This window comes from Erinaceus europaeus, chromosome 1, assembly GCF_950295315.1.
Source record: "Erinaceus europaeus chromosome 1, mEriEur2.1, whole genome shotgun sequence".
Taxonomy (NCBI): Eukaryota; Metazoa; Chordata; class Mammalia; order Eulipotyphla; family Erinaceidae; genus Erinaceus; species Erinaceus europaeus.
In genome coordinates, this window is record NC_080162.1 from 115227767 (window position 1) to 115254335 (window position 26569).

At 44.7% G+C, this 26569-nt stretch overlaps 2 protein-coding genes across 4 annotated transcripts in view; both read left to right on the forward strand.

Moving 5' to 3' along the window:
• Positions 1-6902: 6902 nt before the first annotated feature.
• On the forward strand, positions 6903-10325 carry SFTPA1 (surfactant protein A1). The gene is made up of 4 exons (XM_007533798.3): positions 6903-7402; positions 7655-7774; positions 8494-8571; positions 9606-10325. The coding sequence occupies exons 1-4, from the start codon at positions 7231-7233 to the stop codon at positions 9980-9982; spliced, it is 747 nt and encodes a 248-aa protein (XP_007533860.1). The 5' UTR covers positions 6903-7230; the 3' UTR covers positions 9983-10325.
• Positions 10326-15070: 4745 nt separating this feature from the next.
• Positions 15071-26569, forward strand: part of LOC103123160 (mannose-binding protein A-like) — a 38643-nt gene continuing 27144 nt past the window's right edge. Inside the window, exons 1-4 of one of the 3 annotated variants that reach the window (XM_060193861.1) lie at positions 15071-15820; positions 16818-17010; positions 17301-17417; positions 19067-19141. In XM_060193861.1, the coding sequence (XP_060049844.1) occupies positions 16827-17010; positions 17301-17417; positions 19067-19141 (376 nt within the window). In that variant the 5' untranslated portion in view covers positions 15071-15820; positions 16818-16826. Of the gene's footprint in view, positions 15821-16214; positions 16285-16817; positions 17011-17300; positions 17418-19066; positions 19142-26569 lie in introns of those variants that run through there. The other 2 variants (XM_007533797.3, XM_060193857.1) reach the window with 2 other exon arrangements.

A 26569-nucleotide genomic window follows, 5' to 3' on the forward strand; every position in this document is an offset into this window, starting at 1 on the left:
TACACCACACTGTACCCTAGTCCTTGCCCATCTATTTGACCCTTCCTGCAGATTGTCTCCACCTGGGCTGGCACCAGGTGAGCATCAGGCCTTACTAACCCAATGGTAAAAGAAGTAAAGTCTATCTCCAGGAGAGAGGAGCCAGGGGACTGGTCAGTAGCACACCAGGTTGAGCTCACAGTACCAAGTGCAAGGACCAGCTCAAGTATCCTGGTTTGATCCCCTGGTCCCTACCTGCAGTGAAGCAGGGCTGCAGGTGTCTCTCTGTCTTTCTTCCTCTTTATCTCCCCATTCTCTCACAATTACTCTGTCCTATCCAGTAAGAGAGAGAGAAAGAGAGATCGAGAGAGAGAGAGTAGCCAGACCTCCAAACAGGTGCATGTTCTTTTCCCCTAATGTGAGAGCAAGGCACAGATGGTTTGTCTAAGACTGATTGCACACAGGTCCCCAGAGAAGCCATCCTGGAAGCTGGGGCTTTGCCATGACCTGCCTACGTCAAGAGAAGCAGGGCAGAATTTTTATGGGGAGACAGTGGAGGAGTGGGCAGTGATAGGATTAAATTGTATCTTCATTCTGTTTGTGCTTACGATGCAAAGTGGCCCCAGAAGGCAGAATGACCAGAGGCTGATGGGTGACGGTTCTTCAAGCAGCCAAGGAGCCACCAGAGGGCGTAGATAGCCCACACATCCCCGATTCCTGGCCATTTGTCTTATTCACTTCATTTTACATCCCTGGAAGGTCCCTTCCTGTTGGTGTCTGGGTCAGAATTTTCATTCCTTGGACTTTGAAAATAAAAAACCAGAAGCTGGTCGTTGGCACAACTGGTTGAGTGCACATGTTACAATGTGCAAGGTTTGAGCCCCAGACCCATCTGCAGTGGGAAAACTGCAAGCAGTGAAGCAGTGCTGCAGGTATCTCTCTGTCTCCCCCTTCTCTCTCAATTTCTGGCTGCCTCTATCCAGTAAATTAAGATTAAAACAAAACAAAAAAACCTATATACCTGTTATAGAGGAAAGGAGTGGAAAATGGATTTTTTTTTCCTGCATGGCTTTCTCTGACTGCCCCTCCCAGGAACTCAGAAGATTGCTCCTTCTGCAGAGACAGCGAGAAGACAGTCTGTCCAGGGGATTCCAAGGACTCTCAGGAGACTAAACAGATGAAGTTCTATGTGTTTCTTTTTGCTATCTGTCTCCAGCTAAAGCTAGTCAATCTTGGTGGTCACCTGAAGTCCTCCAAAATCCCTGGAGCAGAGGCTGAAGCTCTTTCTACATGTGAAAATGCTTAAAGTTCACCTACCTGTGCACTACAGAGAACCTACCAGTGAGACAAACTTTGGAGCCTCAGGCATGAGAGTCTGTTTGCCCAGGAAGTCTTAGATATTGCCTGAATATTATTCACTGATGGCATTCATTTGAGTTCTATTTACCTATATCTACAAATGTCATCTACTGGTAGCTCTCAATAAAACAAGTTCTACACCTTAGACTTAACAATGCTCATCAATTTAATCTCAGTCAATTTTTTTGAAAAAGTCTAAGATATTATGTACTTCTCTGAAGTTTAGAAGACACACTGGCTACACTGTTCAAAATGCTTAGGGCATAGACCATAGCCCTAAGCACAAATATTTACTTTAGCCTAAACATTTACTATGTTAGATCTGCAAGATGATCAAACTCTGATGATGGGATTAACTTGTTCAAGAAGCTCTAAAAATGTACCAACAAATACAGTTCTTTAAACATCTAAATCAACTACAACTTCAGAGCAGACATATCAAGACCATTTGGCCTTGTAAGTATCTAAAACACAAAGATGTTCAGATACTACTAAAAGGGTACAAAGCATAGTGATGTCAAGTATATTAATATAGATACTAACCATTGTATTATCATAGAACACAAACCCTCCAACTAACCTGGTTATAGTAATAATTAATTATTGATATTTTAAACTTAAGAAGCCCCTTGCATTCTCTTTAAGACTCTCATTTCTCCTAGTCCTGACACCTCTAGGACTATGCCCATACTTCTTGATACTTCTTTTCTATGATTCCTTACTGCCACACCACCTCTGCCGACTTCAACCAAATTGCTACTGGTGTTGCCATCCCACATCATGCTGCTACTGAATTCTTGCTGTGGACTGTAACCAGAGATACCAAGCCTGAGAAGCCAACCTCACAACTTTTAAAATCTGTTGAGATCTTTCCTAACATGTGGGACTACCTACATCCGCATCATTTAAGCCTATATCATATAACAGATACCAGATATAGGCTAGTGTTTAGGGTACTGGGAACAAAGTTAAAGTGCTCAGTAATGGTTGAAATGCCTAAAGAAGGCATCATAAATTCTCTAATCGATTAGACTTAGACCAGATTAGCTGGGCAGTTTAACAGAAAGGCCCAAAGGAGACAGATCCCAAAAACCTAATTCTGGTTGAGTTCAAGTGACACTCAATGGAACTCAATGCTTAAATAACTGGGAGAAAGTCTAGGGTCATCATATAAAGAAAGGACTACAAAAGTTGGGTAAGGACAAGAGACTGGCCCACTTAATAATGACCCTTTTGGTCAATATCACACAAATATAATGGGCCTAGACCTCTAATGAATCCCTCTTTCAACCATCACTGGCCACTTCCATCAGGAATGGCATCATAAGCCTTCTTGTGGGCCCGCCATAAAGTAGCAATCTCTGAAGGGAGATTGAGGTATCCTGCCCTGCCACTTGAGGAAAAGTGGTCCTGAAATGAGTGCAGCCTACAGTCTTCCCAGCTGTGACCATGAGCTGCAAGCTCAGACCAACAGGGACTCAGAGGCTACACAGGCTCCGGTGCTGAACATATATGCAGGCCCTGGGTCAGGTGGATGGAGGTAAATAGTTAATTCTTTTTTTTTTAGATTTTTTTTTAAAAAATGTATTTATTGACAAAACCATAGGATAAGAGGGGTACAGCTTCGCATAATTCTCACCACCGGACCTCCGTATACCAACCCCTCCCCTGATAGCTTTCCTATTCTTTAACCCTCTGGGAGTATGGACCCAAGGTCATTGTGGGATGCAGAAGGTTGAAGGTCTGGCTTCTGTAATTGCTTCCCCACTGAACATGGGTGTTGACAGGTCGATCCATACTCCCAGCCTGTCTCTCTCTTTCCCTAGTGGGGAAAGGCTCTGGGGAAACGGAGCTCCAAGGCACATTGGTGGGTTTGTCTGTCCAGGGAAGTCTGGTCACATCCTGCTAGCATCTGGAACCTGGTGGCTGAAAAGAGAGTTAATATATAAAGCCAAACAAACTGTTGGACAATCATGGACCTAAAAGCTGGAATAGTACAGGTGAAGCATTAGGGGGTCCTCTATTTTGTAGATAGCTAGTAGGTGTATTTTAGTTATATTTCAAAGGGCCTGTAGCTATACTAGTGTTTGTTTGTTTTTTGCCTGAGCCTGAAATCTGATATGCAAATTAATCCTAATTCTTGTCTGGGGAGATGATGTCATGGCTGGGAAAAGGACCAGAAAGCTGAATCAGGGAAGAGAGTAGCTCCCTCATATGGGAAAGGGGTATAAATATTACTGTAAACCCCATCAATTTGATGTGATCCGGGGCCCATATTAGCTTAGGAGCCTGTGTGACATTTACATCCCTGTAGATCTGAGCTCACATTCTGTGGTCATGAGTAGGAACATTCCATGCTGCCCCAGTACCAACCCATCTTCTTTAGGTGTAGCATAGAGTATGTTGTCCATCCTTTGAAGGAAGGATGGAACATTCTCTACCATTGTTGATCCAGGTTGAGGGCAAGGTCCTATGGGGGCCCACAAAGGGGTCTATTTTGTTGTCCCAGATAGAGATGACCTTTTTTAGACTTTTAAAAATTTATTTATTTATTTATTCCCTTTTGTTGCCCTTGTTTTATTGTTGTAGTTATTATTATTGTTGTTCTTGATGTCATCATTGTTGGATAAGACAGAGAGAAATGGAGACAGGAGAAGAGACAGAAAGAGGGAGAGAAAGACAGACACCTGCAGACCTGCTTCACCGCCTGTGAAGCGACTCCCCTGCAGGTGGGGAGCCAGGGGCTCAAACCGGGATCCTTACACCGGACCTTGCGCTTTGTGCCATGTGCGCTTAACCCGCTGCACTACTGCCCGACTCAATTAACGATTGAGTCTTAATTCAACAGTTGATTCTATCCACAGAATTTTTTTTCCAGAACAGGAGCTACTCTCTGCCCTAATCCAACTTTCTAGCCCTTTTCTCTACTTTGACACCATTTTCTCAGACAGTATTCTTATCTAACTTCAGGCTAGCTATACAAACTCAAACAAAACTACCATAATTGTGTGCCCCCAGGAACATGCCTAAAATGGACTTTCTAGTTTTCTTCTATCCCATCGATCTGACCTAGGACCCATATCTATGCCTATTTAGCACAAGCGCCTGTGCGACCTCAGCTCTGGCTTATGGTGGTGCCAGGGGATTGAACCTGGGACTTCACAGCCTCAGGCATGAGAGTCTGTTTGCAGAACCATTATGCTATCTACCCCCCTGCCCTATAAATAAATCAGTAAATAATAGATAAGGTAAGGGGGGAAATCACTATAAAATCACTCACAGAAATATATTGTTTAAGTGTTCACGGGAAAATGAATGAATGAATGAGTGAATGAAGTGAGTAAGTATGGAGGTCCCCAGTGTATCACTGGTTCCCTTGCACTAGAGCAGACTTGAGTGAGGGTTCTCACTCAGGGTATTTCATGTAGCATCCCCCACTGCAGTAGTCACCCTTACCATCTACACACATCTCCCAGGACTATGGATAGGCACAGCTATTCCCAAATGCCCTTCCAGGCCCACCACCCCCCTCCCCACAACTAATCTCTGGGGGTAGAGGAGCAGGCAGCAGGCTAAGCCTTTGTCAATGACTCTGACCCACCCACCCCAGTGTAGGCTCCAGAAGCAGGAACCTCAAGGTTAATAGGGCATTGGAGTAAGGCATGACCCCAGAACAGGCCACCCAGGCTCAAGCCATGACTTTTGAACTCTCTGGAACTGCCCGGACCCTTCACAGCTAAGGAGGAGGAAATGGCTAGGGAAGGAGTCCTGTAGACCTGTCCCTGTATGTCCCCAAACTGTTTATCTACTCCCTCTGGGGAATGTCTACCACTGCCATGTTCTCTTCTGCTCATGGGCTTTGGGGGCAGAGTGCCTTTGGCTCTGAGCCTGCTCTGTGTGGGACACTAGTATGGGGAAGAATGGGTGACCCTTAGTGAATGGGAAACTGCTCTCCTTAAAGACTAGGCCTATTCTCAGCTCTGACACCATCTTCCCAGACAGTACTTTTGGTCCACCTGCATGTTAGTTGTCAGGCTCAGGCAAAAACTACTAAAGTCATGGGCCCCCTGGAACATACCTAAAATAGATTTTCTAGCTTCTTCCCACACAAAGACCCCTAATTTCATCTGTTCTATTCTTAGCTTTTGGTTCATGATTATTAAACAATTTGTCCTGTTTTATATCTTACTGCCTTTGGCCACCAAGTTGCAGACTCTACCATGATGACAACCTAAATTCCCTGGACAGACAACCTCACCAATATGCCCTGGAACCCCCACTAGGAAACCCTTCTAGGAACCCCCACTAGGAATCCCCACTAGGGAAAAATAAAAACAGGCTGGGAGTATGGATCCACCTGCCAATGCCCATGTCCAGTGGAGAAGCAGTTACAGAATTCAGAACTCCCACCTGTGCCCCATAAAGCTCTTTGGTCCATATTCCCAGAGAGGCAAAGAGTAGGGAAACTTCCAATGGATGGGATAAGACATGGAACTCTGGTGGTGAGGAATGTGTGGAATTGTACCCCTGATATGTTACAATCTTGTTAATCATTATTAAATCACTAAAAAAAAAAAAAAAAAAAAAAAGACCTGGAGTTTCTGTTTAGGGTTTCCCAAGTGCCCCCTCAGCCTGAGTATTCTGCAAAGAAATACTGTGTAAACAAGATGGCTACTTCCTGCCTGACCCTTGCTAGAGTAGAGGCCCTTGTGACAGGAGCCTCTCAGGGTGGGGAGGAAGCCTGGCAGCCTGCTGCCTGCCTTATAAATGGTGCTTTTCCCCCCAACTTGGAGAAGGAGGTCCACAAAGCTGTGTTTGTGTGGGTGAGTTTAGCCCCTGGAGCTTCCTCACTGGGTGGGCTGCAGCTGTGAGAATCATCCCTGAGGTCACAGGCTTAACAAAAAGCCAGGCTGGGCAGCAGGGATCTGCTCCATGAACCCCTGGATATTGCCCCTCTCCCCAGCTACAACCAGGGGTGCAAGAGGTGGGCTTCTCCAGGCTTCTTACTCAGGTCCAGTCCCACCAAGGACTCAGTAAAGTGACCAGCAGGGAGCAGGTGGGCAGGTGTGCCAGGAGAAAGAAACACCTTGGTGTGTGTGAATGTGAGCGTGAGTGTGTTAATTCCCCATTACTGAACATCTTTGGGTAGTTCAAGTTGTGGAACCTGGGGAGTTGCGGGGTGTCACACCCAGTTAAACACACATAGTACTAAGTGTAAGGATCAAGGTTCAAGCCCCCAGTTCCCCACCTGCAGGGGGGTCGCTTCATGGGCAGTGAAGCAGATCTGCATGTGTCTTTCTCTTCCTCTCTCTGTCTCCCCCCTCCTCTCTCAATTTCTCTCTGTCCTATCTAATGAAATGGGAAGAAAAAAAAATGGAGCATTGGATTTGTAGTCCTGATACCTAGCTCCAACGATAACCTGTTCATTCTTGGGAAATTCTTTAGATTCTTTAGAAATAAGAGAGTTTCCAGAAGCATCAGGCAGTATCTGGCAGTGGGAGGGATGAGTCTGTGAACACATCTGTCTCCCCAGTTGCAGAGAAGAATGCTTAGGACTTTCTCCAGGGCACAGAAGCTTCATCTGAAGGTTAGGAGGGGTTTTCTGACTGTCACATGGCCCCACCACCAACCTCCAACTGAGAGTTTGTTCCAGTCTTCCACCCTGTACCTGCCGAGCTGCCATATCACCTATAAGCTGGAGGGAAGGAGTGTGAGACCAAGCCAGACACCAGTCAATACTGGGGTTTTTTCAAGGAGGCTTGGGTTTTCCTGGTGCTCTTGTCTGCACAGGACCCCAGCACTCAGACCAAGAGCAGGAAGGAAGACCCTGCACCTGCTTCAGACAGGCTGACCATCTTTTCTTTCCACAGGAGGAGCAGCTGAGCAGGGGCCATGTTTCTGGGCTTCGTGTCCCTCACCCTCATCTTCCTGGCAGCTCCTGGCACCTTGTGCAATGCAAACAATACTTGTATTGGAATCCCTGGCATCCCGGGTGCCCCTGGGTCCCATGGCCTGCCAGGCAGAGATGGACGAGATGGTGTCAAAGGAGACCCCGGACCTGCAGGTACTCGGTGGGGACCACCTCCCTCTCCTCAGTTGAGAGAGTGGTTAGTTTTTAAGTCCATCTGTCCAGAGCTCTGGGTTAGGTCCAAGGTCCAGTGGAGGTTGGAAAGTGAATTTCCTGGAGTCTTAAGACCGGAACAACCTTGGAGTCCATCCACCTGACAGTGGACGTCCAGTCCCAGCAGCCCCCACCATGTCACCTAGTCATGTGTGAGATAGAGATACTGAGTACTCAAACACCTTCTCTCTCCAGGTCCCATGGGCCCCCCTGGAGGGATGCCAGGTCTTCCGGGGCGTGATGGGTTGGTCGGAGCCCCTGGCAGTCCTGGAGAGCATGGAGAGAAGGGTGAACCTGGTGAGAGGGGCCCTCCAGGTGAGCAGAATGTGTGTGTGACAACAGGGAAGAAGCAACAGGGACACTGTCCCCATACATTCAGCTCTATTAGGGGGTGGTGGGAAGCAGACAAAACCATGGATGTCCCCCAAAGAGCACTACTACTCAACAAAACATGGAGGAGAGAAAATAGAGGTGCCTACGTCATGGGCCACAGTACAGGGCCTCATGGGTGTTGGGTGTGCTCCATGCACCTCAATGCTGATGGGAGGCATCAGGTGTCACTGTGGGAAAGGTGGCAGCACTAAGCAGGAGGGGAGGCACCTCCAAGGGCTGCAGTAATGGAGCATTCTGCAAGGTATATGGACTTATGCATTTCAAGGATCCAGGCAGGTGGTATGATTGACAGCCCCGACCTGGCAGAGGAAAACACTGAACACAGAGTCATCAGCAAAGGCCATCAAAAGGGTGCAGAGATGGATAGTCTGGCCACTGGTGGATTCTGCCCCAAAACCCAGAGAAATCACACAGAAGTAGGGAGACAAAGCCATTGAGGGACATGGTCATAGAGAACAGAGAGGCTAAGGGGTCACTAACGAACAGGTGTGTGTGGAGTGCAGAGATACGCTCCAGTGTCATGGGCCCCACAGCCTGGGGCCTGGGCAGTGGGTATGGACAAGTCAAGAAGGGAAGAGTGCCAGGCTGGCAGGTGCCTCTGTGCTGGCAGACCCTTCACAGTGGCTGGGGTCTCTTTGCAGGGTTCCCAGCTTATCTAGATGAGGAGTTACAAGGTGTACTCCACGACTTGAAACATCAGATCCTACAGTCCATGGGTGGTAAGCAGACCCTGTGTGGCCTCCCAGAAAGGGGAATTCTCACTTAAGGTCCCCTCATTCTCAGTCTTGGGCTGAAGTGTGGACGAGCAGGTGTGGGCATGCAGGTGTTGGAACAGAAAGCTATGCTTCCCTTTCCTGATGTTCTTGCATCCCCCAAGGAGACTGCAGGAGACATGATTCTGCTGCCTCTGCTGGGGGAGAGCAGAGTCTCTGATTAGAGAAAACAAGGTCTCTGCTGAAGCCTAGGAGTTAGAGTTTCTAGCCTACAATCAACAGTCAAGGATGGGGGGAGACAGCATAATGGTTTTGCAAAGAGACTCTCATGCCTGAGGCTCTGAGGTCCCAGGTTCAATCTCCTGCACCAGCATAAGCCAGAGCTGAGTAGCGCTCTGGTTAAAAAAAAAAAAAAAAAAAAAGAGGGGAGGATGGTCGTGCTGGCAATGGCAGACACAGTTAAGTGCACACGATACTATATAAAAGGACCAGTGCAAGGATCCAGTATCAAGCCCCCTCTCCCCAACTGCAAGGAGGACGCTTCACAAGCTGAGAAACTGGTCTGCAGGTGTCTCTCTCTCCTGTCTATCTCCCTTCTCTCCATTTCTCTCTGTCCTATCCAATTAAAAAAAAAAAAAGTCAACAAGTAATTGCTAAAGTTGATAAAAGATAACTTTTAAAAATGTATGGTTATTTTCTTTTTAACTTTATTGATTGATTCAACAGAGACAGAGAAATGGAGAGGAGGGGAGATAGAGATGGAGAAGGAAAGAGAGGCCACAGCACCCATGCTGACCCCTGGCGAAGCTTCTCCCCAATAAGTAGGGATGGGGTAAAGGAGGGGGCTTAAGCCCTGGTCCTCATGCATGGTGGGTGACATGTACTCTCAACTGGGTGCCCACCACCCAGCCCCACTATATGGACAAATGAATGAGTAAAGAAGTAAGAGCCTAGAGAATTTGGAAAGGCAAAGAGGGGAAGAAGGAAAGAAAAATGGGGATGAAGAAACTGTGACCTGACATGGATCCCTTTCTCCCCAGTCCTCAGTTTTCAGGGGTCCATGCTGGTGGTGGGAGAGAAGGTCTTCTCCACCAACGGGCAGTCAGTCAATTTCCAGACCGTTCGAGAGTCATGTCACAGAGCTGGAGGTCGCGTGGCTACCCCAGAGAGCCCTGAGGAGAACAAGGCCATTGCCAGCTTTGTGAAGAAATACAATACATACGCCTACCTGGGTCTGGAGGAGGGCTCCACCCTGGGTGACTTTTACAACTTGGATGGAGCCCCTTTGAATTATACCAACTGGTACCCTGGGGAGCCCAGTGGTCAGGGCAAAGAGAAATGTGTGGAGATGTACACAGATGGAAAGTGGAATGACAAGGGCTGCCTGCAGTACCGGCTGGCCATCTGTGAGTTTTGAGCAGGTCACAGGATAGATATGATTTGGCCTTACCTTTCAGCCTCTGCCCTAAGGATTCCCCCTGACCTTTGAGCTGTTACTTCTTTTCACCAAATCCACATTCCAGTGGCTGCTAGAGGTATTCTTAGCCACTCCACTCCACAGTAGACCTTGACCCCTCCAGTGATTGCTAATTCACCTGATAGCCTTTGGGGCTCATTCCTAGTGTTAAGCCTAATCTAGGCATCTCCCCTAACTCCACTAGCAATACAGATTTCCTTCTACCTCTCCTTGTCCAAGTCCTTCACTTATCAGTGACAATAGGAAGGTCCTAGCATGGAAGACTCCCCCCCCACCCCACCCCACCCCCACACGCACACTCACATTCAAAAATCACACAGAGGTCCCTGCTTTCTGGTCCCTAATAGTCTTTCTTTACACTCTGGTACCTGCCAAAGTTCATCAAGATTTTAAAACTTCTGCCCAAACATCAGGAGAGTTAAACTGTGGGAATTCCAAGCCAATCCTGGTGAAGATTCTACACTCTACACTCCCAAGTCTTGAAGTGACTACTCAGCTCTCTGACACAGAATCAGTCAGCATATACTCACTCGGAAAGATCTCACCCCTCCCATCATGAGCCCAGACATAACTCAAGTAACCTGCTGACAGACATTCCCCCTCACCACCACTTCCCACCTGCGGAGGTGTTCACACCATCCACCACACTACTGACTATTTTTTGAGCTTGTAGTTACCATGCACCAAGCACCTTGACTAGCAGGCTCTGCTCGCACATCTTACAGAATAGTATTTGACCAGTATTTATCCCTCCACCCCCCCCCATTTTTTCATACATGGATATGGAAGCTTAGAGAAGTGTCTTGAATTCTGTGACATAGAGCTAGCAGCAGGAGTTGTATCCAGAGTGATCTAGCTGGACCTGAAGCTGATGCCCACAATCACCCTTGCCCTTGCCCTCTTGCTAAACAGAGATGATTCAGTGTAATAAATTATGAGTGTCTTAAAATGAGTTTCTATTACTTGGTTCCAACACTATATTTCCTTTTTTTTTCTTTGTTGGGGTCAATTAATAGTTTACTGTCTGCAGTAAAATACAGTCATTGGTACATGTGTCACATTTCTCAGTTTTCCAAATAACACTCTAACCCCCCTCCCACCTAGGACCTCCTCTGCCATCAGAAACACTGCATTTCTATGAATCATATAAAATTTGTCACTGAGCTCCATTTACCTGAAAAGTGAAAGATTTAATCTCAGATAATGCTTTGTTGGGTGAGAGGACAACCTGCTAACCATCCTCCAACTGTATAGGCAGATGGAGAGCTAGAAAAAACATCTGGAAGAACAGATAGGCATCAGTGTTGACAACTGGCACCAAGAGAGTTCCTTATCTAAGTCCATGTGCTCCATTTTGGGTGGTGGATCATGCCTTCTATTCCCTTCTCTGTCATTTAGATGTTTGTCATGGCCCAAGAGTGTTGGCATTCAGGGCTCATTCCTGGGCCTCTGTAGAATCAATCTCAGGTCAACGACGTCATGGCCTCATGTCCCAAAGCACTATAGAAATGAGACTCTGGGAGTCGGGCTGTAGCACAGCGGGTTAAGCGCAGATGGCGCAAAGCACAAGGACCGGCATAAGGATCCCGGTTCGAACCCCGGCTCCCCACCTGCAGGGGAGTCGCTTCACAGGCGGTGAAGCAGGTCTGCAGGTGTCTATCTTTCTCTCCTCCTCTCTGTCTTCCCCTCCTCTCTCCATTTCTCTCTGTCTTATCCAACAATGACAACAGCAATAATAACTACAACAATAAAACAACAAGGGCAACAAAAAGGAATAAATAAATAAATAAATAAAATATTTAAAAAAAAGAAAGAAATGAGACTCTGTCTCTACTTACTCTGGGAGGCAGCAGTGTGCCTCCCAAAAGTGGTCCTCCCAAAAGGTCCCTACATCTTCCATCTTTACTTTTTTGATGCTTTCCCTCAGTGCATGTACTTCTTTTCTTGGGAAAGAGAAAACGGGAGCAAAATCACAAAATCAAATGGGAATGAAAAAGAAAGATTCCCTACTGTTGCATGAATTTTAGATTTTAATGATTCCTGGTGACAAAAATTTCTGACCCAAGTGGAATTAGGATTCAGATCCCTCTGGATATCTCCTCTCATCATTTCCCCCCTCTGCAGGTAGGGACCAAAGATCTTTATGGAGTGCAGAAAGTGAGACTTCTGGCTTCTGTAATTGCTTCCCTGCTGGACATGAGCATTGACAGGTGGATCCATACCCCCAGTCTGTTTCTATCTCTCCCTAGTAGGGCAGGACTTTGGAGAGGGGAGGTTCTAGGACACATGGGTAAGGTCATCTGCCCAGGGAAGTCAGAAAAGAATTGTAGTAGAACCTGCAATTTGGTCTCTGAAAGGCAGAGAGATAATTTTTAAAAAGCATAATAAAGTGTTTAATAAAGAAGAACCAAAAAAGTAGGAACAAAGTGGATAATAATGGGGACAATAGGGTGGAAAAAAATCTAGGAAATCTATTTTAGGTATGATCCTAGGGGTCCATGACTGTTAGTAATCTTTGCTTGACCTTGATAGTTAACATGAAGGTGGACTAAAAACACTGTCTGGGAGGATGGTGTCAGAGATGAGAATAGAAACTGAATGCTGGATCAGGGCAGAGTGTAGCTCCCAGATTTGAAGAAAATACATAAATACCATTAACTCCTTACCCCATCATATACATATGTATGTATATGGGCCCTGACCCAGGGCCCATATACATACATATTTAGTACAGGAGCCTGTGTCACCTCCAAGCCCCTGTCAGCCTGAGCTCACAGTCCATGATCACAGCTGGGAACACTCTAGGCTGTACTCATTTCAGGATCAGTCTTCCTCAAGTGGCCGAGTAGGTTGACTCAGCCTCCTCACCATTGCTACTTTATGGTGAGAGTAGGGACTGGGGGAGTCTGCCGGAAGATGAGCTGAGACTCTTAAATAAGTTTACAATTAGACATAAATAGTAAAATCCAGTAGTGAGCATAATAACAAAATAATCATAGCACAAATCAAACCCCAGATCCAGAAAAGGCCTAGTGACCATGTCTCCTAGGCTAGGGTATCTGTGGGTAGGGAGGGATCTTTCTCCCTTCCAGCATGGAGACTTGCTCTGGTCTCTTTGCTCACTATGTAGTTCCCACCTTCCTTCCACCTGACCTTGTCCCCTCCTCCCCAAGCCAGTCTTCCTCAGGTCTATAGGATGGGTAGGGACCTGGTTTCATGCAATCTTATCAGCTTCATGTTTCTGTCTTTCTGGGAAATCTGCCTACTTGTTGTTATTAATTGAATGTTCTTTATCCTCTCAGCCTGAAAGCCCTTCCAAAGTTTTATCAATGACATCAGGAAGTCAAGCCCTGAGAGGATTCCTCTTGACAAGAGGCTCTTCTGAGTGCCCCCTTCAGTACAGGAATCCAGGACCATCGCTGTGACTTGAGTACACAAGGCTGATGACCCTGGAGAGGCCCAAATACCAATCACAAGGCAGAGGCCATGGGAAGCAGCCTGACCTTCCCTCTCAGGCAGGGCATAAGCAAACCTCTTGAGTTGTTTGGTGAGATCAAGTGTCTCAGAGGGTGAGTTAAGGTTAAGGGTAGGACAGGAATCAATGGTAGTGTTGGGGATTTAGAAAAAGAGGGGTAAAAAAGCCACTTTGTGGTATATATACACTATGGAATACTAATTAGCTATTAAAGATGGTGAATTCACCTTCTTTACCTTATCTTGAATGGAGCTTAAAGGAAACATGTAAGATAAGCCAGAAAGAGAAGGATGAATATGGGATTTTCTCACTCAGACAGAAGTTGAAAAACAAGATCAGAAGGGAAATCACTAAGCAAAACTTGGACTGGAGTTTGTGTATTGCACCAAAGTAAAAGACTCTGGGGGTTGCAGGGGGGAAAGTTCAGGTCCTAGAACATGATGGCAGAGGAGAACCTAGGGGGACTGAATTGTTATGTGGGAAACTGAGAAATGTTACACATGTACAAACTATTGTCTTTTACTGTCAATTGTAAATCATTAATCTCCCAGTAAAGGATCAAGCTCTGAATACAAGAAGCGGACACTCCTAGAAATACAGGCATGGAGGGCAATATCCTCAAGGTCTCACTTCTTCTTCTTCTTCTTCTTCTTCTTCTTCTTCTTCTTCTTCTTCTTCTTCTTCTTCTCCTCCTCCTCCTCCTCCTCCTCCTCCTCCTCCTCCTCCTCCTCCTTCTTCTTCTGTCTCTCTCTCTCTTTCTCTCTCTCTCTCTTTCTCTCTCTCCTTTTCCTTCCTGTGTGCATAGCCTAGAGATAAAGGAGTGAAGCAGACACAGCTTCTGCCCTAGACATATAACAACACTGGACAGTCAGACACACGTCAGCCTGATGGGAGGGAAGTCAAGAGGACTGCTTCTGAGGATGTGGTGTTGGAAGATCCATTTAATTGTCCCTTACTTGTTTATCGAGCAACGTTTGCGTTCCCAGGTATGCATCCAGGTAGGGATACAGCAGCTAGGGTGCATGATCCCTGGTCTGATAATGTCCTCAGAGTGGAGGGCCCATAAGTATGCAGCCAGATAAATAAGGCAGTTTTCCAGAGAGATACACTATTTTGGCAGAGGGCTGAAACAGTTCATCACAATTTGGTGACAGGATGGCTGCTTCAGTGGTTAAGGGAGGCTCTTTCACCAGAGCCGATATCCAGGCTGGGGTCTCAGTGAAAAGTAAGCAAAAACAGAGCAAGTGGCCCTGGTAAGATCTTCTAGTAGGGCAAGACTCACATTCAGCTGTGAATGGGAGTGAGCTGCATTTCCTTCTCCCCTGTGCCTGGTGTTGTGACATGTTCTGAAAGAGGAGAGAGGAATAAAGTGACCTGGTGTGGTAGGTCTCTAATCTCTCACTTCCTTGCCTAGTAAATCAAACATATATGGGGCACTGGGTGAGGGGGAGCCAGTCAGAACAACTGTACAAAGGTATGTCCCGAGATCTACTAGGAATAGCAAAGAGGATCACCTGAGAATGAGACAAAATAGGGCTAAGATTACTGTGGAAACCCACCAAGCCATCGCCACCAAGTTGCAGATGCTACCATGAAGCCAACCTGATTTTTCTGGGCAGACAACCTCACCAATGTATTCTGGAACCTCACTGCTCCAGAGCCCTATTTCATCAGGGAAAGATAGAAACAAGCTGGGGGTATGGATTGACCTCCCAATGTCCATGTACAGTGGAGAAGCAATTATAGAAGCCAGACCTTCCACCTTCTGCACCCCATAAAGATCTTGTGTCCATACTTCCAGAGGGATAAAGAATTGGGAACCTTCCCATGGAGGGGATGGGATACAGAACTCTGGTTTCTGGTTGGGGGAATTGTATGGAATTGTAACCCTCTTACCCTACAATCTTGTTAATCATTATTAAATCACACAAAAAAAGTGTGTCCCTCGGTGCACACACAACCTTGCTCCTTCTTTGATAGGATATCTATCTATGTCTCTCCTAGAAGTAGCTATCCAAAGGGAATTGTAAGATGCTGTGATTCTAGAGGCTCCAAGGAGATGGGTCCAAGAAGAAGGGGGAGCAGTAAGAGTTAGGGTATATTAGAGCATTGCCCAGCACTATGTTGGAGAACCATCAGCAGCACTAGAGAACAGCCCTATGCACTGTAGTTCTAAGGATGGTTGTTTATTAATCTGGTTTGAAGGCCAGCCCAGCACAACTGCTGATCACCAGACTAATTGATCCTGGCATTGTTGAGACATCTGTCAGAACCCAGAGCTGGAAGGCTAGCTTCACTGACTAGTAAGTCTTTTATGTTATTATTTTTTTTTTTTGGAGGGTGGAGAATGGGAGCTTGGGGAGCAAAAGTGGTGTATGGGGCCCAGTGTCCACTTGATTTGTTTGTTCCCAAGGAGGTCCAGGTAAGGGCACTAGTGGGGTGTCAATACCACTCAGGTCCTCTGATTGTCTCTGATCTGGGATATTTACATCCTTCCTGGGCCACTTGACCATCTGTAAACTGAAGGTTCTCGCAGCCAATGAGGAAACATGAACATGGGGCAAAGGGGTGTACTATCAGCATGTTGATAAGCCCTGGCCTTGGCCTTGGTCTCCAGCATAATCAGGGAAGGTTAAAAATAAATTAAAGGGGGGCTGGGTGGTGATACACCTGGTAGAGCACACACATTAGCATTCTTGATGATCTGAGTTCAAGCCCTGTACCCACCTGCACAGAAGAAGTTCATGGCAGTAAGGGAATCCTTCAGGTATCTCTCATTCTCCCTGTCTTTATTCCTCCCTCTTTCTATGAGTTATGCTCTTATAAGACATAAGAAAGAAAGGAAGGAAGGAAAAAAGAAAGGAAGGAAGAAGGAAGAAGGAAGGAAGGAAGGAAGAAGGAAGAAAGGAAGGAAGGAAGGAAGGAAGGAAGGAAGGAAGGAAGGAAGGAGGCACACCTGCTTAAGCACACACGTTATAATGTCCAAGGACCCCCAAATACCCTGCTCTAAAAATTAGGATTCTCTCTTTAATCATTGTCCTTCTCCCAGGACAATGCTTTACAGTTGCTGAAGCTAAGCTGGCTAACTTAGAGAGAGAGGTAAGGAGTCTGGAGTCACAGCTGGACCACACCAAGAAAGGCGAGTTTTCTCTCTGTCTCCAGTGTATTCAAGGCTCTCAGAGTTGTCAGTGTTCAGGTGCCTGCTGCCCTGAGAAAAGCTTCAGCATGTGCCCAAGGCTGAAGCAAACTTTGACTAGCCTAGAGGTGATGGAAAATGTCCTTGATTGTCCCTGTTCACAGGTAAGGACCATGTTCCTGTTTCTACCACTTCCTGTTCTGCTTCTGAGTGTGGTGACAGCCTTCTGCTCAGAAACAATCACCTGTGGGGATGCCCAGAAGACCTGCTCGGTAGTTGCCTGTGGCATCCCTGTGACCAATGGCACCCCAGGCAGAGACGGACGAGATGGACCCAAGGGAGAAAAGGGAGAGCCAGGTATAGGACAGGTTGCTCTGCTTTCTTCCATCTTTGCCTCCACAGACACCTGTTCCACACAAGGGATCTAGCATGGGTGTTATGCTAGGTGGCAGTACTGTCCCTAAGGGGATGCCCTGCCTATGGACAGTGCTGGATCTAGGGACAGGCCATCTCCAGGAGCACAGGAGGGTCTTTCTTCCTTGGGTCAATGGTGGTTTTCTAGTGTCAGTGGGAGTCAAGTATTTAACTGGTGAAGAAAGAAAACATGTGATAGCTACTGAGTCACACTGTCTTCATCTACCCAACAGGACAAGGGTTCAGAGGTCTGCAAGGCCCTCCAGGAAAGGCTGGGCCTCCAGGAAGTACGGGGAGAACTGGGTCTTCAGGACCAAAGGGCCCCAAAGGAGATCCTGGAGATTGTTCAGGTAAGGTTTTTGTTTGTTTTGTTTTGTTTTGTTTTTGCCTACAGTCACTGGGGCTTAATGCCCACACTACAAATCCACTGCTCCTGGTAGCCATTTTATTCATCAGACAAAGAGAAATTAAGAGAGAAGTAGAAGATAGGGAGAGAGGAAGAGAGATACCTGCAGACCTGCTTCACCACTTGTGCATCCCAGCACTACCACAGGCCAGAGTTGACCAGTGCTGTGGGGTGTGTGTGTGTGTGTGTGTGTGTGTGTGTGTTTACTTAGATATTTCTCTTTTATCATAATAAATAAATATTTGGGGGCTGGGCAGTAGTTCACCAGGTTAAGTGCACATAATATGAAGCACAAGTATCTGCACAAGGATTCTGGTTTGAACCCCCAGCTCCCCACCTGTAGGGGGGATGCTTCACAAGTGGTGAAGCAGGTCTTCAGTTATCTGTTTTTTTTCTCCTTCTCTCTAATTTCCCTTCCCTCTTGATTTATATCTGTCCCATTCAATAAGACAAACAAACAAAAAAGGGCTACCAAGAGCAGTGGATTCATGGTGAAGGCACCGAGCCTCAGTGATAGCCCTGGAGGCAAAAAGAGAAAATAAGTAAATAAATAAATATTTCAAAAACAGCAACAACAACAAAAAAGATCATGACTTAGTATTAATATTTGTTCAAAATAATGACCATATTAAGGTATTTTCCTGGAATAGGAAATGAAGGAGAATAATTAAAAACATATTTTTAAAAGAGATTGAAGAGTTGGAACTTTCCTTATAAATAATAATTTCTTTTTTTAAAAGATTTTATTTATTTATTGATGAGAAATATAGGAGGAGAGAGAGAGAAAGAACCAGATATCACTCAGAGACATTTGCTGGCAGGAATCAAACTCAAGACCTCCTGCTTGAGAGTCCAGTGCTTTATCCATCACGCCACCTCCTGGACCACTATAAACAATAATTTCGATAGTTGTTCAGTAGGTAAAGAAAGAGATTCAGAGTAATAGTCAAGAAGTAACTTAATTGTTGGGCTGGGTGGTAGCAGTCCTGGTAGGATGCACATGTTACCATGACCAAGGACCCTGGTTCAACCCCCAGCCCTCACCTATCTCTCATCTTTCTCTGTCTTTCACCTCTATCAAACAAAATGAAAAAATGGCCTTCAAGAGCAGTGAAGATGTAGTACAGGCAGTTAACCCTAAAGATAAGGAACATAAGAAGTTAACTATTAAGGGCTGGGGAGATAGCATAATGGTTATTCAAAAGACTTTCCTGCCTGAGACTCTAAAGCCCAGGTTGAATCCCCAGCAACACCATTAGCTAGAGCTGAGCAGTGCTCTGGTAGTTCTCTATGTGTATTTTTCTGTGTGTCATTAAAAATAAATAAATAAAACATTATTAAAAGAAGTTAACTATTATAATTTTGACCATCATTTTCATTATTAATTCCAGAGTTGGAGTCTACAATAGTTACTAATGTGAATCTGGGAAGGCAGACATCCAGGTCTTTCTTTTTTTCCCCTTTCTTTTTGTCTTCTTATTTTTTCTGGAATAAGTATACTTTTTAGTAATTGAATTATCCCACTCCAAACACTGTGCTCTACAAGTTAGTATTCTCTCTTTAAGCATTGTCCTTCTCCCTATTGCTTTACAGATGCTGAAGCTAAGCTGGCTAACTTAGAGAGAGAGATAAGGAGCCTGAAGTCACAGCTGGACCACACCAAGAAGGGTGAGTTTCTTCTCTGTCCCCAAAGTATTCAAGACTCTCACAGTTGTCTTCAGTGTTTACATGCACTAGCTTTGGGGCAGAGGGAAGAGAATGAGCATTTATCACTCAATCTTCTGATCAATCTTGCTGACTGTAGCATCTCCCTACAGATATCGTATCCATTTTACTTTGGGTTAGAAAAAGAAATAAGTTCAGGGTGGGGCAGTAATGGCACACCTGGTTGAGCATGCATGTTACAGTATGCAAGGACTCTGGTTCAAGTCCCTGGCCCTCACCTTCAGAGGGAAAGTTTCATGAGTGGTGAAGCAGATTCTCTCTCTCTATCTCTCTATCTCTCTATCTCTATCTCTATCTCTATCTCTCCATCTCTAGCTCCTCCTTGCCTCTCCATTTCTGGCTGTGTCAATGAAATAAATGAAGATAATTTTAAGAGACCAGGTGGTGGCATACCTGGTTGAACACACATGTTACAATGATCAAGGACCCGGATTTGAGCCCTTGGTCCCCACCTGCAGGGAGAAAGCTTTGTGAGTGGTAAAGCAGGGCTACAGTTGACTCTCTTTTTTTTCTATCTCCCCCCTCCTCTCAATTTCTGGCTGTCTCTATCCATTAAATAAACATAATAAAAAATTAAAGATGGGCTGGGGTAGATAACATAATGGTTATGCAAAGAGACTCTCATGACTGAGGCTCCAAGATCCCAGATTCAATTCCCTGCACCACCATAAGCCAGAGCTGAGCAGTGCTCTGATAAAAATAAATAAATAAATAAATAAAAATAAAGATATATTTTTAATTGTTATTTATAATGGAAACACTGAAAAACCATAGGATAAGATGGGTCCAATTCCACATAATTCCCACCACCAGAAATCCGTATCCCATCCCCTCCCCTGATAGCTTTCCTATTCTTTAGCCCTCTGGGAGTATGGACCCAGAGTGCAGAAGATGGAAGGTCTGGCTTCTGTCATTGTTTCCCCAATGAACATGGGCCCTGACAGGTTGAATCATACTCCCAGCCTGTCTCTCTCTTTCTCTAGTGGGGAAGAGCTCTGGGGAAGCGGGCCTCCAGGACACGTTGGTGGGGTCATCTGCCCGGGGAAGTCCAGTTGGCCTCATGGTAGCATCTGGAAGCTGGTAGCTGAGAAAAGCATTAACATAAAGCCATACAAATTGCTGACTAATCATGAAGTTAAAGGCAAGACATTCCCCAGAGGGAGTAGATAAACAGTTTGGGGACATACAGGGACAGGTCTACAGGACTCCTTCCCTAGCCATTTACTCCTCCTTAGCTGTGAAGGGTCCGGGCAGTTCCAGAGAGTTCGAAAGTCATGGCTCAAGCCTGGGTGGCCTGTTCTGGGGTCATGCCTTACTCCAATGCCCTATTAACCTTGAGGTTCCTGCTTCTGGAGCCTACACTGGGGTGGGTGGGTCAGAGTCATTGACAAAGGCTTAGCCTGCTGCCTGCTCCTCTACCCCCAGAGATTAGTTGTGGGGAGGGGGGTGGTGGGCCTGGAAGGGCATTTGGGAATAGCTGTGCCTGTCCATAGTCCTGGGAGATGTGTGTAGATGGTAAGGGTGACTACTGCAGTGGGGGATGCTACATGAAATACCCTGAGTGAGAACCCTCACTCAAGTCTGCTCTAGTGCAAGGGAACCAGTGATACACTGGGGACCTCCATACTTACTCACTTCATTCACTCATTCATTCATTCATTTCCCCGTGAACACTTAAAACAATATATTTCTGTGAGTGATTTTATAGTGATTTCCCCCCTTACCTTATCTATTATTTACTGATTTATTTATAGGGCAGGGGGGTAGATAGCATAATGGTTCTGCAAACAGACTCTCATGCCTGAGGCTGTGAAGTCCCAGGTTCAATCCCCTGGCACCACCATAAGCCAGAGCTGAGGTCGCACAGGCGCTTGTGCTAAATAGGCATAGATATGGGTCCTAGGTCAGATCGATGGGATAGAAGAAAACTAGAAAGTCCATTTTAGGCATGTTCCTGGGGGCACACAATTATGGTAGTTTTGTTTGAGTTTGTATAGCTAGCCTGAAGTTAGATAAGAATATTGTCTGAGAAAATGGTGTCAAAGTAGAGAAAAGGGCTAGAAAGTTGGATTAGGGCAGAGAGTAGCTCCTGTTCTGGAAAAAAAATTCTGTGGATAGAATCAACTGTTGAATTAAGACTCAATCGTTAATTGAGTCAGGCAGTAGTGCAGCGGGTTAAGCGCACATGGCACAAAGCACAAGGTCCGGTGTAAGAATCCCGGTTTGAGCCCCTGGCTCCCCACCTGCAGGGGAGTCGCTTCACAGGCGGTGAAGCAGGTCTGCAGGTGTCTGTCTTTCTCTCCCTCTTTCTGTCTCTTCTCCTGTCTCCATTTCTCTCTGTCTTATCCAACAATGATGACATCAAGAACAAAAATAATAATAACTACAACAATAAAACAAGGGCAACAAAAGGGAATAAATAAATAATTTTTTTAAAGTCTAAAAAAGGTCATCTCTATCAGGGACAACAAAATAGACCCCTTTGTGGGCCCCCATAGGACCTTGCCCTCAACCTGGATCAACAATGGTAGAGTGTTGTTAAATTTTCGTCGGCTCTTGCCGGGCGGGTCTAGCTTCACTTTGGGGGCTTTGTTAGGAAGTGCACCTCCCCAAATGGAATTAAGGAGTCCTATGAGAAAGGAAAGCTCTTACCCAAGTAATGATGCTGAAGGGTTGACATCCCATTCATGACATCTCTAGGCATAATCCGAAGTGAAGCATGTCAAGGTGGTACTGGTTGCATTTATTAGGTTGGCATCAGCAGATGCAGTATCAGTTGATATGAATTGAGAGAAGCATTTAGGAAATTGAGTCCCACCCTAGAGGTTTCTCCACAGAGGTTGAACCAATTTACATTCCCACCAGTAGTGCAGAAGGGTTCCTTTGTCTCCACAACCTCACCAGCAATTGTTGCTGCTGTCATTTTTTATGTATATCATGCTCACATGGGTGAGGTGGTATCTCGGTGTTGTCTTTATTTACATTTCTCTGACAATCAGTGACCTGGAGTAATTTTTCATGTGTTTTTTAGCCTTTTGGATTTCTTCTATAGTGAATATTCTGCTCATATCATCTGCCGATTTTTGGATGTGGTCATTTGCTTTTTTGTTGTTGCTAAGTTTGGTGAGCTCTTTATATACTTTGGTTTTTAGCCTCTTGTCTGATGTATGGCCTGTGAAGATCTTCTTCTGTTCTGTGAGGGGTTTCTTTGTGTGATGGTTTCTTTTTCTGTGCAGAAGCTTTTCAGTTTGATGTAGTCCTATTGATTTGTTTTTGTTTTAGTCTTCCTTGCAATTGGGTTTGTATCATCAAAGATGTCCTTGAGGTTTAGGTGGAAAAATGTTCCACCAATGTTTTCCTCTAAGTACTTGATAGTTTCTGGTCTAACATCCAGGTCCTGATCCATTTGGAGTTGACTTTTGTTTCTGGTGAGATAAAGTGGTTCAGTTTAATTCTTCTGCATGTTTCAACCCAGTTTTCCCAGTATCACTTATTGAAGAGAGCCTCCTTCCTCCACTTAATACTTTGGGCCCCCTTATAAAAGTTTAGGTGTCCATAGGTGTAGGGGGTTAGTTTTGGACTTTCAGTTCTGTTCTACTGGTCTGTGTACCTATTTTTGCTCCAGTACCAGACTGTTTTGATGATGATGGCCTTATAATATAGTTTGAGATCTGGGAGTGTGATGCCTCCATTTCTGTTTCCTTCCCTCAAGATTGTTTTGGCAATTCCAGGTGTTTTCTGGTTCCAGATAAATGACTGTAACTTTTGTTCTATTCTCTTAAAGAAGCTTGGTGGAACTTTGATGGGTATCGCATTAAATTTGTATATGGCTCTGGGGAGAATATTAATTCTTCCAGTCCATGAGCATGGGATATCTTTCCATTTCTTGGTATCATTTTCTATTTCTTTGAATAGTGACTCATAGTTTTCAGTATACAAGTCTTCCACTTCTTTGGTCAGGTTTATTCCTAGATTTATTGATTTTGCTGTGACAGTGAATCGGAGTGATTTCTGAATGTCTTCCTCTTCAGATTTAGTGTTTGCATAAAGAAATGCCACTGATTTTTGTACATTGATTTTGTAACCTGACACCATACTATATTGCCTAATAACTTCCAGTAGTTTTCTGCTGGATTCCTTAGGTTTTTCTATGTATACTATCATATCATCTTCAAATAGTGAGAGCTTGACTTCTTCCCTTCCAGTCTGTATTCCTTTGATTCCTTTCTTTTGCCTGATTGCTATGGCAAGAACTTCCAATACTATGTTGAAGATTGTAAGGGTGATAATTTATTTAAAGGAATGGGGACCAGGCAGTGGTGCACCTGGTTAAGCACACATATTACACACACATAGTGTGCAAGGATCTGGGTTTAAGCCCATGGTCCCCACCTGCAGGAGGAAAGCATCACGAGTGGTGAAGCAGGTCTGTAGGTATCTCTTTGTTTCTCTCCCACACTATTTCCCCCTTCCCTCACAATTTCTCTCTGTCTCTATTCAAAATAAATGATTTAAAAAATTAAATAATTAAAAAATAAGTTTAAGAAGTATAAATAATTCAGTTAGTGTTGCACAGCTGGGCAATCAGAGGAAGGAATACACAGAGGTCAGCTGGCCACCGAATTATTGCCCCTTCTCAGTGTCCACTGTTTGCAGTGGGCCATCCAGACCTCTTTGTTCTCCTAGGGTGACCCAACCGTATTTTCCTGTGTCTGGCTGTGCTGGGACAGTTTTTAATAGGTATTTGTCTCAACACTGGGGCATCTAAGCAGAAGAGAAGTGCATCCTTGGGTCTGACTCCAGATGGTGGGGCATGGAGGCTCTTTTTAGAGCCCTAAGTTGCCAGGGAAAGGTTTTTGTACCTCCTGCCCTGGGCTGGACTACAAGGTAAGTCAACCTCACCCATTTTGTTTTTTGAAAGACCGATTTGTGAATTCACAAATTACAACTCTTTTTTTTTTAATTGGGGAATTAATGTTTTACATCCGACAGTAAATATAATAGTTTGTACCTGCATAACATTTCTCAATTTTCCATATAACAATACAACCCCTACTAGGTCCTCTATCATCCTTTTTGGACATGTATTCTCCCCCCCACCAACCCACCCACTCCAGAGTCTTTTATTTTGATGCAACATGCCAATTCCTGTTCAGGTTCTACTTGTGTTGTCTCTTCTGATCTTGTTCTTCAACTTCTGCCTAACAGTGAGATTATCCCATGTTCATCCTTCTGTTTCTAGCTTATTTCACTTCACATGAATTTTTCAAGGTCCATCCAAGAGCGGCTAAAAACGGTGAAGTCACCATTTTTTATAGCTGAGTATTATCCCATTGTGTATATACACCACAACGTGCTCAGCTACTCATCTGTTGTTGGACACCTGGGTTGCTTCCAGGTTTTGCCTATTACAAATTGTGCTGCTAAGAACATATGTGTACACAGATGTTTTTGGATGGGTGTGTTGGGTTCCAATGGATATATCCCCAGGAGAGGAATTGCAGGATCATAGGGTAGGTCCATTTCTAGCCTTCCGAGAGTTCTCTAGACAGTTCTCCACAGAGATTGGACCAATTTACATTCCCAGCAGCAGTGCAGGAGGGTTCCTTTGATCCCACACTCTCTCCAGCATTTGCTGCTGTTACCTTTTCTGATGTATGACATTCTCACAGGAGTGAAATGGTATCTTATGGTATCTTATGGTTGTCCTTATTTGCATTTCTTTGACAGTCAAAGACTTGGAGCACTTTTTCATGTGTTTTTCAGCCTTTTGGATCTCTTCTGTGGTGAATATTCTGTCCATGAACTTCCCCCATTTTTGGATGGGGTCATTTGTTTTCTTGTTGTTGAGTTTGGCAAGCTCGTTATATATTTTGGTTATTATAGTCTTGTCTGTTATATGGCATGTAAAGATCTTCTTCCATTCTGTGAGGGGTCTCTTGGTTTGGGTAGTGGTTTCTTTTGCTGTGCAGAAGCTTTTTAATTTGATGTAGTCCCATAGGTTTATACTTGCCTTAGACTTCTTTGTAATTGGATTCATTTCATTGAAGAGGTCTTTAAAATTTATGTGGAAAAGAGTTCTGCCAATATTTTCCTCTAAGTATCTGATAGTTTCTGGTCTAATATCCAGGTCCTTGATCCACTTGAAATTTATTTTTGTGTTTGGTGAAATACAGTGGTTCAGTTTCATTTTTCTGCATGTCTCAACCCATTTGCTCCAACACCAATTGTTGAAGAGACTCTGCATTCTCCACTTAATACTCTCGGCACCTTTGTCAAAGATTAGATGTCCATAGGTGTGGGGGCTTACTTCCAGGTAAGTATTCTATTCCACTGGTCAGTGTGTCTATTCCAGTACCAAGTAGCTTTGATGACAATGGCCCTATAATACAGTTTGAGATCTGGGAGTGTGATGCCTCCAGTTCTGTTCTTTCTTCTTAAGATTGTTTTGACAATTCTAGGTCTTTTCTGGTTCCAGATAAATTTGTAGCATTTGTTCTATTCTCCTAAAAAATGTGCTTGGGATCTTGATGGGGATAGCATTAAATTTGTAGATGGCTCTGGGTAGTACATTCATTTTGATGATGTTAATTCTTCCAACCCATGAACATGGAATATCTTTCCACTTCTTTGTGTCTTTTTCAATTTCTTTGAGTAGTGACTCATAATTTTCAGTATACAAGTCTTTCACTTCTTTGGTTAGGTTTACTCCTAGGTATTTTATTGTTTTGTGGTTATAGTGAAAGGAATTGATTTCTGGATTTCAACTTCTTCTACCTTAGTATTTGCATAGAGGAATGCCACTGACTTTTGAATGTTCATTTTTTAGTCTTACACCTTACTGTATTGCCTGCTGATTTCCAAAAGCTTCTTTCTGGATTCTTTAGGTTTTTCTATGTATACTATCATGTCACCTGCAAATAGGGAGAGTTTGGCTTCTTCTCTTCCAATCTGTATGCCTTTAATTCCTTGCTCCTGCCTGATTGCTATAGCAAGAACTTCCAACACTATGTTGAATAGTAATGGTGACAGTGGGCATCCCTGTCTAGTACCTGATCTGAGGGGAAATGCTTCCAGTACATATTTTATGTATTTAGATGGCTTGTCACAGGGTGCATAGATGTTAATAACTGGTAAGTCCTCTTTATTGACTGATCCACTGAGCATTAAGTAGTTTCCATCCCTATCTTTTTAAATTTCATTTATTTTAATGTGTATCGTGTCAGATATGAGAATAGCTGTTCCTGCCCTTTTTTTTCTGGGCCATTGGCTTGTATAATAGTTTTCCATCCTTTCACTTTGAGTCTTTTTTGTCTTGTTGAGTTAGGTGGGTTTCCTGTAGACAGCATATTGTTGGGTTGTATTTTCTGA

What these genes read in the sequence shown, in the direction of transcription:
- SFTPA1 (XM_007533798.3), top strand. Translation starts at nt 7,231, where the DNA reads ATGTTTCTGGGCTTCGTGTCCCTCACCCTCATCTTCCTGGCAGCTCCT. An exon ending in TGGTGAGAGGGGCCCTCCAG is followed by an intron (nt 7,775 to 8,493) that starts GTGAGCAGAATG and finishes GTCTCTTTGCAG; the next exon opens with GGTTCCCAGCTTATCTAGAT. An exon ending in GATCCTACAGTCCATGGGTG is followed by an intron (nt 8,572 to 9,605) that starts GTAAGCAGACCC and finishes CTTTCTCCCCAG; the next exon opens with TCCTCAGTTTTCAGGGGTCC.